The sequence below is a fragment of the Eptatretus burgeri genome, chromosome 1 (assembly GCF_056783735.1).
Source record: "Eptatretus burgeri isolate ZD-2024b chromosome 1, Ebu_testis_v1, whole genome shotgun sequence".
Classification (NCBI taxonomy): Eukaryota; Metazoa; Chordata; class Myxini; order Myxiniformes; family Myxinidae; genus Eptatretus; species Eptatretus burgeri.
This window is the reverse complement of record NC_140961.1, coordinates 23617567-23632955: the sequence shown is the minus strand read 5'-3', so window position 1 is coordinate 23632955 and position 15389 is coordinate 23617567. Positions and strand designations below refer to the sequence as shown.

The following is a 15389-nucleotide window of genomic DNA, read 5'->3' as shown; positions in this document are numbered from 1 at the left end:
GGTGTACCATATCCCTGTGTCGTAAGAGGCGACCAGGGTTGCGTCAGGAAGAGCATCCAGCGTAAAACCTGTGCCAAATCATTATGCGGATCATAACGGATGATCCGCTGTGGCGACCCCTAACGGGAACAGCCGAAAGAAGAAGAATATATATATATATATATATATATATATATATATATATATATATATATATATATATATATATATATATATATGTGAACTGTTCAGGATATCCATTATCAAGAAGAATAATCTTGATGGTTTCAATTTCAGTATGGAGTTTATCTGTGGAGCAGATCTTTCTTGCTCTATTGACCAATATACCAATCGATAAAATCTTATATCTTGAGGAACTGTAAGAGTTCCACTGAGTAGACTGTCCAGTAAAAGTAGAGTTGCGGTTGACTGTGGTTTTATAAGCATCGGCTGATTTCTCAACTAAGATGTCCAAGAAGGGAAGTACACCAGAGCGTTCCATCTCTGAGGTGAATTCTAGGGATGGATGGAGAGAGTTCAGGTGTGCCAAGAAGACAACATGCTGAGGTTGACTCAAAGACAGCAAAGATGTCATCCACATATCAATATAATAGATGGAGGGGGGTTGTGCTCCAGGATGTGGATCTGCAAAGGCACGTTTTTCACAGTAACCTACAAAGATGTTTTAGAAGACGGGGCCTAGAGGATATCCCATTGCTCGTCCATCAATTTGAGTATACATTAAATCATTGAAACTGAACTCGACAGAATGGGTCGCCATAATTCATTAATTCAACGAAGACAGACTCAGAGATCGGTGGAGATGTCAAGTCACTATGATACAGAAGTTGCGTGCAGATTTCAATCACTTCTGGCAGTGGGACATTTGTGTCAGTGGGCCCCTGTGCATAGTTCCATAGACAGAAGAAGCGAGGAAAAAGGAGTTGAGGTGTGTAGTCAGCCTGGAATTTTGAAGTTTACCCAGGAAAAGATTACTGGAAGAACGAGTGCATCTTAAAATACTGGGGAAGGTCAGAGGAGACTGGAGAGAGCAGAGGGAGTAATATTGGAGTAGAGGTGGTTAAAAAAATACCCGAGAGACCACTGACCTGCCTGCTATGTGAAAACAACAGACCTTGTTCTTCCACCTCATCATGCGACATTCCAATAATGTTGAGAGCTTTACATTCCATAGAATCCATGAAAGACTGATTTGATGCTGGGCACCAGTTCATCTGGGAGAGCATTACTCCATTGCGCTACAGACAAAGGCTTTGGAGAATGAATAGCTCTGATTTTCCAAGGAAAGACTTGGATCTATGGAGGATACTCAGTCTATGGCTTGCTTTGGAGACCATCTTTGCTGTGACTAGTTTTCCCAGGAGAGGTCGTGGTGAATGGTGAGGCCTCGAAGTTCATGAAACTGAACTTCTTCCAGTGTCTGATCATGGAAATAAGACAGGTGGGTTAATTTGACAATCTTTTCAGAGTAACATGGTGAGACCGATTTTCCACAATTGAAGGACGTTGCATTTATCTTGATTCCAGATCAGCAGAGAGTGATGCAGCTGCAGTCTGCCTAGCAGTGGAATGGGATACTGTATGGCACAATGTGGATTCATCTGCAAAAACGAAGAGAGGGTTTTCCCGAGTATCGGAGAGGTCATTTATTTACATGAGGAACAAGACTAAGCTCAACATGCTGCCTTGGGGAACTCCATTTTAGCAGACATATTTGGATACTTTTGCAACATACTACACATAATTTTCATCTTAATGAATATTCATCTGTATATCAAGAGTCAAAGTGGTGCTTTTAGCCAAATTATTCCAACATTGGAATATTTTCAATGCATCCATTGAAATGATGAAGAAAAATATTGGAACTAATCAAAGGACAAAAGTGGGGCTCTGCTATAACTTTTTTAGTTGATTTAATCCCACCCAAATTGGATTCCCTTATTGAGTGATACTCTCTCATATCATATGCAAGAAAACGTTCGGCTAAACTGCATTAGCTGGATTCATGATGATGTCAGTTTATAGCAATATAGGTTATTTCGATGTCGAACTCGTGAATTATGGTGAAATGCAATCGTTTAATTGGTCATTTATTGGGAAATATTTTTGCCACTAACCCCACATATCATGCCAAAAATCAACGTGAATAAAGATGTGTCCCAAAAGTTGCACAGACATAAAGAGACAATTTATTTATCCAAAACAGCAAAAACCTGAATATGCCCAAAAGGTGCATTTTTCCCTGACTAATAAACACACTGTGACTTCCCACTTGGTCGATAGTGGCATTATTCCTTGTAGACAGGTTACAGGTAGCAATTTCTATGAAAGCATTTAATGACTTGTTGATTATATCACTACAAATGTTTCTATTGTTATCTGAGTGTCATTGTTTTGTTTTTCAGGGCTCAATGCTAAAGCAGTAATTCTCCAAGCATTTGAGCATTTTCGCTTAAAGTCTTGCATCACCTTCAAGCCTTACGATGGAGAGGATGCCTTCCTGCATATTCAGAAATTGGATGGGTATGGTCTGGTTCAGTTCGACATTTCCACTTGGGGAATTCAAAGGTGCTCAGGGAATTGGAATGCAATAGGCCAATAGGATTTCGGAGTTGTCTGTTCAACCTACCATCTATAGGAAAGCTTCCAATAAAAGTATTAACACAACTTCAAAATGAACACTCTCGGAAGGATCAAAAAAGTTAAAGTACAGGGTGACCTCCACAAAAGTCAGCCCTGGGAAAAGTTGAATAACTGGAATATTATCCAATCAACCTTTAAAAAAATTGCAGATCAAATTGCTCACTCATAGTCAAGATGTCAGAAAAAATTTCAGTTGTCTCCAAAGAAATTTGACAATTTTACAATGAAATTACTCAGGATGACGAGGTTTGATAATATGCTCTAAATGGACACCATTTTGCTCAATGTGGAGGGCCGCACGTTGAGCAAAGCTATCGATGACTTGTATGCACTTTTATCAGAATTCTCCTAAAGCTTTCTGTGCTGATGTTGAGCTCTTGACGGCGGTGCTGAAGAGATTTCTTGGGACTGTGGGCGACTGAGTCAGCAACAGCATCAATATTGTCGGGTGATCTTCGTGATTTTGAATTTTGATCTGCCAGAGTGGCATCCTCTGATGAATTGATATTCAAGACTGTGCCATGCCATGCTGTCTAAATTTTTTCACAAACCTTTGAATATGAGACTTGCTCGGTGCTTTCCTTGCTGCAAAATGTGCACAGAACAGGCGCCTTGGCTGTAACAACAAATTTGTCCAGAAATAGTTTTCGACAGAAAATGACTTTTCTTCAGGTGTTCAAGACATGACGTGTGAATGTCACATAAAAAAAAGACTTGGCAGATACACTCTCCCTTAAATATACACTACATGGCCAAAAGTATGCGGACAACACTTCTAATGAGTGGATTCGGCTATTTCAGCCACACCCATTGCTGACAGGTGTATAAAATCAAGCACCCAGCCATGCAATCTCCATAGACAAACATTGGCAGGAGAATGGGCCGTACTGAATAGCTCAGTGACTTTCAATGTGACACCGTCATAGGATGCCATCTTTCCAACAATCTCTCTCTCTCTCTCTCTCTCTCTCTCTCTCTCTCTCTCTATCTCTATCTCTATCTCTATCTCTATCTCTATCTCTATCTCTATCTCTATCTCTATCTCTATCTCTATCTCTATCTCTATCTCTATCTCTATCTCTATCTCTATCTCTATCTCTCTCTCTCTCTCTCTCTCTCTCTCTCTCTCTCTCTCTCTCTCTCTCTCTCTCTCTCTCTCTCTCTCTCTCTCTCTCTCTCTCTCTCTCTCTATATATATATATATATATATATATATATATATATATATATATATATATATATATATATATATATATATATATATATACACACACACACATATATGCACACATATATTAGAATAGGTGTACCATATCTCTGGTAAATAAATGTTAGAATAGGTGTACCCCAGTTAGAATAGGTGTACCATATCTCTGTGTCGTAAGAGGCGACGAGGATTGCGGCAGGAAGGGCATCCGGCGTAAAAGCTGTGCCAAATAATTATGCGGATCATAACGGATGATCCGCTGTGGCGACCCCAAACGGGAGCAGCCGAAAGAAGAAGATATATATATATATATATATATATATATATATATATATATATATATATATATATATATATATGGATTTAATATATGTATATATATAGTTACGGCTGTGGAAATTCGCAAACCACCATTCAGGGCCCGTAGGTGAGATAACTCTCAGTACATGTGTAGTTCGCCCCAAATCCGTTGTTTCGAGGGAATTTATGTGATTCATTCGGGCTGCGACGCTTTGAGTTCGGCGTTTTTCCGTTCTATCTTTATTTTGAATCAACCGCCATAACCATCAAACCACCACCAAAAACCCTCCACCACCCTCACCTCTCTCCTTCTACGGCCATTCCCGCACCACCTGTGAACACTGAGCGTCGGGCTGTCTTGGGCTCGTTCAAGCAATACGCACCGAGCCGCGAGTGCAAATAGCGGCCTTTCCGAGGGAAAATTCGGATCAAGAATGCTACACGCCCACTTCTGATCTGTCCAATCAGCAGGCGCGGAGCGGCTTGGCCCCGCCTCCAGGCGGGTCCATGTGAAATCGAAATATGCAAATTCTTGGATCAGGGGAGTTTCACGCCCACTTTTCCTCCGTCCAATGGGCGAGCGTGGCTCCGCCCCCGAGCTCATCCTGATCTGGAAATTTGCATATGGGTTCTCCTGCCGGCCTATAAAACGCCGAGTGCAAGGCGAATCGTGGCAGTCAGTTTGGAAGAGCAGAGTGTGGCAGCGGCGGAGTGTGGCAGAGAGTGAGAGTTTTGGGGGGAGAGTCAGTTTTGAAGACAGAGTTTTGGCAGAGTCAGTTTAGAAGAGCAGAGTGTGGCAGCGGCGGAGTGTGGCAGAGAGTGGAGTTGGGAGGCGAAGGCGTCGAGTTGGGTTCTGCAGTCGACTGAGGAGAGTTGTGGCAAGAGGCCAAGGAGTTCGGGTCCGAGGCAAGAAGGACGGCGGTCGGCGACGAGGTCGTGGCGGGAGATCGCTCGTCGCGGGACCCCAAGCCAGCCAGCCATTCTCCCTCCCCCAGAGCATCAACAATTCCCCCTTTTCCCCCGCGCTGAGATAGGGCAACAAGGGGGCCCCGTTCCCACCCCACTCCAAACGTTGTGCCAACAAAACCCGTGAAGGAGCACGGAGTCGGGGCACAGCCACGCGGCCACGTCTGCGGCTCGTCCGCCAACGCGCCACGAGGACACGGGTAGGACCCACCCGGTCTCGCGCACCTGGCCGCTCCTTCAGGTCCCGCGCACATATTGGCCTACAGGCCCGTCTGCCCCCTTGTCTATGAGGGTGGCTTCTTTCCTTTGCTTTTGAGTAAATGTGTGTCGGCGCCGTGTCTTGTAAAGTAGAACTGTGTAAGTGGTGCCGTGTGTACGCGTATTCGGTTGTAACTCTGCGTCGTTGTTTCTTTTGTTTTCCTGATATAGGTGCCTTCTGACTGTTTGGCTGTATATGTGTGCTTTCCGTGTGTCGTGTCATAAATGTGCATTGTGTGAACTGTTTTCCCGTTTCGCTTCGTCTTTTCTTTATTGACTCTCCATCCTGCTTCACGTAAAGGGTTCGTAGTGGGCTTAATACGCCCAATAATTAATCGGAACCGTTGAGGCCGACGATAACACCGCTCGGTTATCCCGATAGCACGGAACGGACCGCTTAGGCGGTTCATGTCCGGAGTCGGCCTGCGGCGAGGTACGATCGCCCGGTCGACCATCCGCGCAGGTACTTAGGTAGATCGAATTTGGTGAGCAATCCTATCCTGCACGGATGGGCAATTGGCACGGTCGTGGTGGGGTTAAACCCCCACCCATGATTAGCTCGCGGCGTTGTTCCGAGAGGGTCATGACAGAATTGTCCGTTCCGGTGGGCGAGGCGGCCGCCATTCGAGTCGAGCGGCCGATCGCACGCCGGCGCGCGTGAATTCGCAACAATACGTGTATATATATATATATATATATATATATATATATATATATATATATATATATATATTTATATGTATGTATATATATATATTTATATGTATGTATATATATATATATATATATATATATATATATATATATATATATATATTTATATTGTTGTGGTTGAGGAAATTCGCAAACCACCATTCAGGTCCCGTAGGTGAGGTATCTCTGTAAGTAAATGTGTAGTTAGCCCAAACCCGTTGTTTAGAGGGAATAAATGTCATTCATTCGGGCTGCGACCCTTTAAGATAGCCGTTTTTCTGTTCTATCTTTATTTTGAACCAACCACGTCTCAACCGCCATCACACAACAACCACCGACCGCAACGCCGCTTCACGACAACAACAACGCCAACAGCCACGACCTTTACCGTCACAACTCGCTCTCGCAATCATCGCATCACCGCCATTCCAAGCGTCACCGTGGCCAGGGACCACCAAAATAAACCCTCCACCACCTTCACCTCTCCTCCTTCTGCCGCCATTCCCGCACCGCTTGTGGGCACCGATCCTGGACTCATACAGGGCGCGCTCCGAGCAGCGGGTGCAAAAAGCGGCCTTTCCGGGGAAGTCGGATCAGGAATGATTCACGCCCACTTCTGTTCCGTCCTATCAGTGAGCGCGGGGCGATTTGGCCCCGCCTCCAGGCGTCGGAGTAGAATCGATATATGCAAATTCGAGGATCAGGAATGATTCACGCCCACTTTTCCTCCGTCCAATGGGCGAGCGTGGCTCCGCCCCCGAGCCGATCCTGATCCAAAAATCTGTATATGGTTTCTCTTGTCGCACTATAAAGCGCCGAGCGCGGAGCGAATTGGGTCAGTTGAGAGTTTCTGTTTCGGGCGAGTTGGAGAGGTGTGGCAGCGGCAGCGGCAGAGAAGAGTTTCTGTTTCGGGCTCGAGTGGAGGTTTTTCTGTTTCGGACTCGGGCGAGTCGTGGCGGCGGCGGCGAAGTGTGGCAGCAGCAGTCAAGACGGGTCTGGAGGAGAGGCGGTCTGTCGGGGAGCTGCAGAGAGGAGGAGGCCGGGAACGCGGTCGAGGTCGCAGTGGAGTCGCTCGTCGCGGGACCCAAGCAAGCCAGATATCCTCTTTCCCCAGAGCATCAACAACCCCCCCCCTGTTCCCCCCGCGCTGAGGTAGTGCGAAAAAGGGGGCCCCGTTCCCACCCCATTCCAGGCAGTGCCAGCGAGGCCGGCGGAGGAGCGCGGAGTCGGGGCACCGCCGCCATTTTGTGGATCATCACAAGACGGGTAGGCTCCACGCGGTTTCGGCCCCAGGCTCGTCTGCCCCCTTGTCGTAGAGGGTGGCCCTTTTTCTTTTGCTTTGGAGTATATGTGTTGTCGGCGCCGTCTGTAAAGTAAAACTGTGTAAGTGTTGCCGTGTGCTCGCGTAGTCGGTAGTAGATCTGCATTGTGTTTGTTTTGTTACATTTGCTTTTGGTGCATAATTGTTGTAATTGTATATGTGTGCTTTCCGTTTGCCGCGGAATAAATGTGCCTTATGTTGAACTGTCTTTCCCGTTTCGCTTCGTCTTTTCTTTAATTGAATCTCCATCTTGGTCGTGGTCGTGGTCGTGGGCTAAATACGCCCAATAATTAATCGGAACCGTCGAGGTTGACGATAACACCGCTCGGTTATCCCGATAGTACGGAACGGGTCGCTTAAAGTGGCCCGTGTCCGAAGTCGACCTGCGGCGAGGTGCGATCGCCCGGTCTACCCTCCGTGTGGGTACTTAGGTAGGTCGAATTTGGCGAGCAACCCTATCCCACGCGGGGGGCCGATTGGCACGATCGTGGTGAGGCCGAAAGGCCCACCCGTGACTAGTTCCCGGCGTTAGTCCGAGAGGGTCACGACGGAATTGTCCGTCCAGTGGGCGACGTGCCGCGATTTGAGTTACGTGGCCGCTCGCACGCCGGCGGGCGCGAATCCGCAACACTGGTGTCAGGTCGTGGGACACAAACTCATCCCCCTCCTCGCGGCACTGGTATCGGAGAACGGGAAAACGGGCTCTCCTATCTCCAGCTAAATTCACGGGAATCGGTCCAGGGGTGAGAGGAGCGACCCCCGATTCCCTCCAAATTACGAGCGATTTAAATTAACCCTTTACGAGAAATAAGATGGCGTCTCAAGGCGAGCGGGAGCCGGGGGTATTAGGTATGTGTCGTCATGTAGGATCCATGGCCCAGGTCGGTTCTTTTTATAATTATAACCCCACCACTAACTGTGGTCAGTGGGAGCGGCTTGAGTACGAACTTTGCCGGCAAACGGAGTCGCACAATGGCAGCGCGATCGCACCTCAGCGCAGCACGGAGCGGGCTGATATTAATGGCACAGCACGAGGCGTGAGCTCCCAGTCACCGGTTCAAGGCACGTGGTCACGGCATGTGCCATGGCAGGCGTGGTAGGATGACTATGCGAGCATTGGCAAGCTTCAGGCACAATTGGGGGATGTCTTGGAAAAGGTGAAGCGTTATGAAGAATATATCGAGGAGGTGCAAAGTGGAGTGGACGAGTCACAACGGCACGCAGACGCGCTTCAGAAAAAAATTACGTGTATGGGGGGACACAGCGATTGGACGATTTACTGGAACGAATTCGGTGGCAAAAACAGGACTTGGCCAATAGAGTCGACAAATTATGTGGGAAAAAGAATTTGGTAGTGTTTTATACCCGTCAGTTGGAATATGCGAAGAGCAAAGTGAACAAAAGAATAGAGGAACAGCAGATCGGTATCTCCCAGGAAAGGAAACAATGGGAGGAAGAATGGAAAACCGAGCTGGAAAAGAAACAAAAGGAGCACGACTTGGAAGTAAAACAATTAATGGAAAAATTATTGGAGGAAGCAAGGCGGTTCAAAGAACTGGAGGGAAGAGTGAGGGAAATACAGTTGGAAGAGAAAAAATGTGAACACGATGGGGAGTTGGAACAATTGAAGGAAGAGGTAAGAACAGGCAATCCGGAAAGAGAAAGCCTAGAATGGAAGATAAAAAGAGGAGAGAGACAGCTGGAGGAAAGGACAGAGGAATTGCTGGAAAAGTCAGAACAGTTCAAACAACTGCAGGGAGAATTGAGGGAGGAAGGAGAAAGGAAAACAAAGCTCGAAAAGGAAAAACGCAAACAAGATGGGGAATTGGAACTACTGAAGCGAGAGGTAAGGGCAAGCCAGTTTAAAAGAGAAATCCTGGAAGGGGAGATAAGAATGAGAAAGGAATGGCAGAAAAAACTAAATGAATACAGTAAAAAAGGGACGAATTGAGGAGGGAAGCGGTGGAAAGAAGAGATGAAATGAGTGAAGAAGCACGCAAATTGAGAAAGGAATTGCAAAACGAGTTGAGGATGGTGAGAGAAGAAAGAACGACAGCAGAGAATGAAACGTTAAGGAACCACACTGAGCAGATTGAACAATTAGAAGCCAAAGCAAAGTCAGAGTGTGCGGAGATGAGAAAGGAATTGGAAAAGAAAGTTTCTGAGTTACAGAAACACCAAAACAAAGAGAGGGAATTACAAAACGAGTTGAGGATGGTGAGAGAAGAAAGAACGACAACAGAGAATGAAACGTTGAGGAACCACAGTGTACACATCGAACAGCTGGAAGCGAAGGCCAGATTAAAGAATGAGGAACAAGAAAGAGTACTGAAAGAACAAGGAATGAGACAGGAGAAAGAAATCCATCAATTAAAGGAAACGATGAGATTGCAGAATGAGATTCAAAAAAGAGTAATGAAGGAAGAACAAATAAGACAGGAGAAGGAAGTCAGCCAACTGAAAGAAATAACGAGATTGCAGAATGAGGAACAAGAAAGAGTACTGAAAGAACAAGGAATGAGACAGGAGAAGGAAATCAGCCAACTGAAGGAAACCACGAGATTGCAGAATGAGGAACAAGGAAGACAGTGGAATAGGAAATACAAGGAATCAGACAGGAGAAAGAAATCCGTCAATTAAAGGAAACTATGAGATTGCAGAACGAGGAACAAGAGAGACAGTGGAATAAAAAACTAAAAGAGTATGAATTTGAAACTGAACGAGAAAAGGGAAAAAATAGGTTGGAATACGAGGAGAAGTTGAAGGAGCAAGGAATGAAGCAGGAAGGAGAAATCAGGAGATTGAAGGACACATGGAGATTGGAGAGAGAAGAACGAGAGGAACAATGGGAAAGAAAACAAAAGGAACATGAAGCCGAGGTTGACCAATTGAAAGAAAAGGTGAGGCTGGAGTACGAGGAGAGAGACAAAGAACAGCGAATGAAACACAAAATGGAGATGAACCAAATGAAGAAAACCATGAAACTGGATAAGGAAAGACAGGAGAGGAAACAAGGAAGAGTAATGAGACAGCAGCGAATGAAACACAAAATGGAGATGAACCAAATGAAGAAAACTATGAAACTGGAGAAGGAAAGACAGGAGAGGAAACGAGAAAGAGTAATGAGACAGCAGCGAATGAAACACAAAAAGGAGATTAACCAAATGAAGAAAACCATGAAACTGGATAAGGAAAGACAGGAGAGGAAACGAGGAAGAGTAATGAGACAGCAGCGAATGAAACACAAAATGGAGATGAACCAAATTAAGCAAACCATGAAACTGGAGAAGGAAGGACAGGAGAGGAAACGAGGAAGAGTCTTGAGAGAACAGCGAATGAAACACAGGAAAGAAATGAGCCAATTGAAAGAAACAATGAGATTGGAAAACAAAGAGCAGGAGGAACAGTGGGAGAGAAAACAACAACTATATGAGTGTGAAATTGAACAACTAAAACGGAGAGCGAGATTGGAGTCAACGGAGATTGAGGAGCTCCGGAGGGGGAACGAACAGCTAATGGGGCTCAGAGAGAAAGAACGACTCAGATGGGAAGGAAAAAGGAACCAGGAAGAGACAGAAATAAGGAACAAGGAGAGAAAATGTATAGAGACACGGGAGACAAGAGACGAGGTGAAAGTAATTGGGAGGGAGAGAAAAGAACAATTAAGACGGAAAGCAAGGAGGAGGTACGCGGAAATCGTGAAAGAGCAAGGAGTGAAACAGAGGGAAGGACGGGAGCGACTTAAGGAGAAAGCAAGGTTGACCTACATAAAGATAAGGGAAAGACGCCAGAAAGAAGCAGAGACTAATAGACACGAGGGGACAACAGAAACTAATAAATGTACAGAGACATGGGAGATGGGAACGATAGAGGGAAGACTACACGATGAAGACGGGGTAAGAGATGAACACACACACACACACACACACACACACACACACGGAGGTAGTGGAGGATAATGGGGGTGAGCTCGTGGACTGGGTGGAGACCCAGTGCGAGCAGTTGGATAGCCTCCTCCAGGAACGAGGGGAGGGAGTATGCCCCCTTGAGGCGAGTCACGACCAGGTGTGTTCGGTCGTGCTTTGTGAGGTTGAGGGGACGGGTGCTGTGGACAGGTGCACGGAGAGCTTGGGGGGTATAGAGGCCCCGGAGACCCTTGTGGGGACACGAATCCCCAGTGTGGTTGTCCCGGTGTGTGTGGTGCAAGAGGTGAGTGCGTCCCCGTGTGTGGAAGCGACCCCGTGTGTGAGTGTTGTGTTGGTGAGTGTGCCGAAGGGCGTGCTCCCCAGCACGCCGTGTGTAAGTGAGACACTGTGGGCGAGTGCCACCACGTGTGCAAGGGAAACGCCGCGAGTGAGTGGAGCCACGTGTGCGAGGGAGGTGGCATGCGTGAGTGAACGGCCGAGTGCAAGGGAGACCGTGTGTGTGAGAGAGCGGTATGTAAGGAAGATGTCGGTGGGCATGTGTGAACATGCAGCCGCTTCTCCCGGGGTGAGTGCAATGGAATGGTGTATGAGCGTCGTGACACGCAGGTGTGCGTGAGTTGAATGGAGGTGACGACGGCGACATGTGAGGGACAAAAGCCGAGTAGCGGCTGTAGATGTTTTGCGCACCGTGCCGGGTTCACCCAGCAGCGAGTGCGAGGTCCGTGCTGTGCAACGCACGAGGCCCCCACGTGCTCGCTTACGAGAGTGAAGTCCCGGTCCGGAAACGAGTGCAGTGAATGTTGCCGATCCCGCGACGGACAAAGTTTAGGCAGGATTTTGGATTTGGACCGGACGGGTTCTCCACGCGGGCGTGTGTGTTGCGCTCCAATGTGCAGAGCACATGTGTTCGCGTGGGGAACCCCTCGAGACGTGGGGCTTGTGTTTTTTTTATGCGCACGGTGACGTCATGGCTGCACGTGGGGTTGGAATCCGGCAGGAGGGGTATCCCTGCCGGATGGTACCGTCCAAGGAGGGACGAGGTACACGTGCAGCTGCATGACGTCACGGGCAGGTGCAAAGTGCGCGAGCTGTGAGTTGCCGCTCGTGCTGCGCATGTGGGAAAGAGAAGAGCAAGCCTCACTTTCGGGTGCACAGGATTCCCCGGGCAAGGGGTGGAAGACCCCCTTACTTGGGCACAGGATGGAAACTAGTTAGGGGGAAGGGTTAGCTTAGTTAGACCGACTTCATGGGGCAGGGGTAGTCCTCATGGAGTCTGTGGAATGGATTAGTTAGAGGGATTGGATTGTAGCCAGATTTAGGATGAGAAATTATTTTTTATTTTGATTTTGAGGACAGTGACAGACTTTGGATGAGTAGAGAGGACGTAGTTTAGCGACGTAGTGTAAAAAGGAACGTGCTGTAGTTTAAGGGACGACGTGGGAGCACGAGTTAGTTAGGGGAGGTAGTTAGAAGGATGGCAGAGTTCAGCGGTGTGTGTGTTGAAGAGTTGTGGGTTGTGAGGTGAGTACGTGTGCTTGTTGAGTGAGTGAGGCCAGCGGGTCTGTGTGAGTGGAGCGAATGGGGAATGCATGGTGCGATGAGTGATTGGGGGGAGGAGTGACTCCCGCCCAAGGGACCCCAGGGTCAGTGTAGATTGAGTTAGGGGGTTAGTTAAATTGAAAAATGGAGGTCGTTTTGTTGTTGGTGGGAAAGTAGGCTCGAAACCCGTTTGGAGGGGTGCAGGAGCCCTGTTGACGGGCTGGGAGCGTGGCTGCGAAAGGTGACTATCGCTGAGTGGGTACCCCGGGCACCAGGCTAGTCGGCCGTAGTAGGCCAAGGGCCCATGGGGGGCCGGGATAGCGTAGTGGGCATGGGTGCGTCCTCTTGGTGCGGGGCCCGGGGTGCCATTAGCTGCGTGGGCAGTGTTGTGGGCATGGGTGACCCTCGGAAAGGGGCCCGGGAAGCCAGCCTGCCACGTGTGCGTTTCAGGGGAGGTGCCATGGGGGGCACTTCCCAGGGTTTAGGGAGCTGGTAGGCTCGGAGGCAGTGTAGTGCCCGGGGGTGCCATAGCGGGAGAATCGGCAGAGGGTCGTGCCTGCCAAAGGGAGCCACGCGTCCCAGCCATGAGACCGTGTGAGGGCACGGAAAGAAAATTGGGGGGCGAGGCCCGAAATTTGTGAGGACACCAACACAGGCGACGGGAATCTGGGTTGTTAGAACCAATAGTTTAAGCGCGAGGCGCTTGTTGAAAGCCCCGGGGTAGTTTAACAGTTAAATGGTTAGGGTAGATTAGGAAGTGTACCCCTCCGCACCATCCATCCCTTCGCTTTCGTTGTGGGCCGCTAGACCCACTTTGGGTTAAGATCGGTGAAGTCTGGGGAGGCCATCTTGAGGCTTGAGTCGGGCCTCGGCACAGGACGCTAGCTCTCCCTTGTTCCCCTCCGGGAAGGGAACATAGGGGTTGGGAGTAGGCGAGGTGACAGGATAGGTTAGCCGAACAAGGACGAGAAAGGGGGTGAGGGGACGATTTATAGTGGGGAAGTAAAATAAAAACAACAACAAAAAAATAAGTTGGGGCTAAATTGGGTTTTACAAATTAAGGGGGTGGGTATAGACAGTGACAGACAAAGGCGATAGGTGGGAGGGAGACCGTAGGGTAGGTCCGAGCCCGCCTTCCGAGTGGCCAGCACCACCGCACCCCTTCCACCAACCTGCACTGCACGGCAAGAGGCCGGCCAACTTCATCTGCAGCTGTTGTTTTGCTGCAAGGCCTGTGCCGGCTGGATCGTCTGCAGCTGTTTTCTGCAAGGCCTGTGCCGGCCAGTTCGTCTGCCGGCTGTGCTTGCCTGCAGCGGCCTGGTTCTGCAGGCTGTTTGCCTGCTCACCTTTGTCATGCCATACCCACTCCCCCTGTTCACCAGCCCCCGTTCAATTTTGCTTCGCCCCCCCCTGTTCATTGCCATGTGCGCCAGGATCAGAAAGCAACAGTTTGCAAGCTGCAAGAACTGCCCTGTTGGCAGCTACAACCCGGGCCTGCAGTGGCGGCCCGTGCACCGTGTTTGCATCCATCCATTAATCCATCCATCCATCCATCCGTTGTGCTCATTGCGTGTTCCACTTGAGCTGGCACGGAGACTGCGTTTGTGCAGCCCATGCACCGTTGTGGTTCACTGGGTTCATTTTCAAAAGGGAAGGCCTTGGACTGCGTGTGAGCAGCCGGCTACGTTCCCTGTCACCTGCATTGTTTGAGCCAGAGACTGCATGCGAGCAGCCTGGCTCCCTGCTAACTGCTTTCTTTTTGCAGAGTCCATTGATCCTGGGCCATGGTTTAGTGTAAAATTTGTAAGTTAAGGTAAGATGTACTGTAAATATGAGTGCGCCCCCGACATGTCTGTGTTAGCGCCGGCAATTTTATTTAAGTCGGTCCGTGTGAGTGGGTTTGTTTAGTTAGTTACTCAGCTCTCAGGTTATTTATTTTGGGGACACGAATACCATGAATGTCGCACTCAGGGATCCGTAGGTAAAACGTACTGGGGGAGAACTACACATGATGGCACACGAAAATTTGACGACTCGGGACGAGTCTGTAAAAAGGGGAGGGGGTAGTGTTGTGGTTGAGGAAATTCGCAAACCACCATTCAGGTCCCGTAGGTGAGGTATCTCTGTAAGTAAATGTGTCGTTAGCCCAAACCCGTTGTTTAGAGGGAATAAATGTCATTCATTCGGGCTGCGACCCTTTAAGATAGCCGTTTTTCTGTTCTATCTTTATTTTGAACCAACCACGTCTCAACCGCCATCACACAACAACCACCGACCGCAACGCCGCTTCACGACAACAACAACGCCAACAGCCACGACCTTTACCGTCACAACTCGCTCTCGCAATCATCGCATCACCGCAATTCCAAGCGTCGCCGTGGCCAGGGACCACCACAATAAACCCTCCACCACCTTCACCTCTCCTCCTTCTAGCGCCATTCCCGCACCGCTTGTGGGCACCGATCCTGGACTCGTACAGGGCGCGCGCCGAGCAGCGGGTGCAAAAAGCGGCCTTTCCGGGGAAGTCGGATCAGGA

General features: G+C 48.6%; 1 protein-coding gene across 3 annotated transcripts in view; it reads left to right on the top strand.

Moving 5' to 3' along the window:
* The window catches only part of LOC147034028 (meprin A subunit alpha-like), a 203213-nt gene that overhangs the window by 87577 nt on the left and 100247 nt on the right, over positions 1-15389 (top strand). For all 3 annotated transcript variants that reach the window (XM_085875390.1, XM_085875374.1, XM_085875382.1), the window contains one exon: positions 2406-2523. In XM_085875390.1, coding sequence (XP_085731516.1) covers positions 2406-2523 — 118 coding nt within the window. The remainder of the gene's footprint in view (positions 1-2405; positions 2524-15389) is intronic.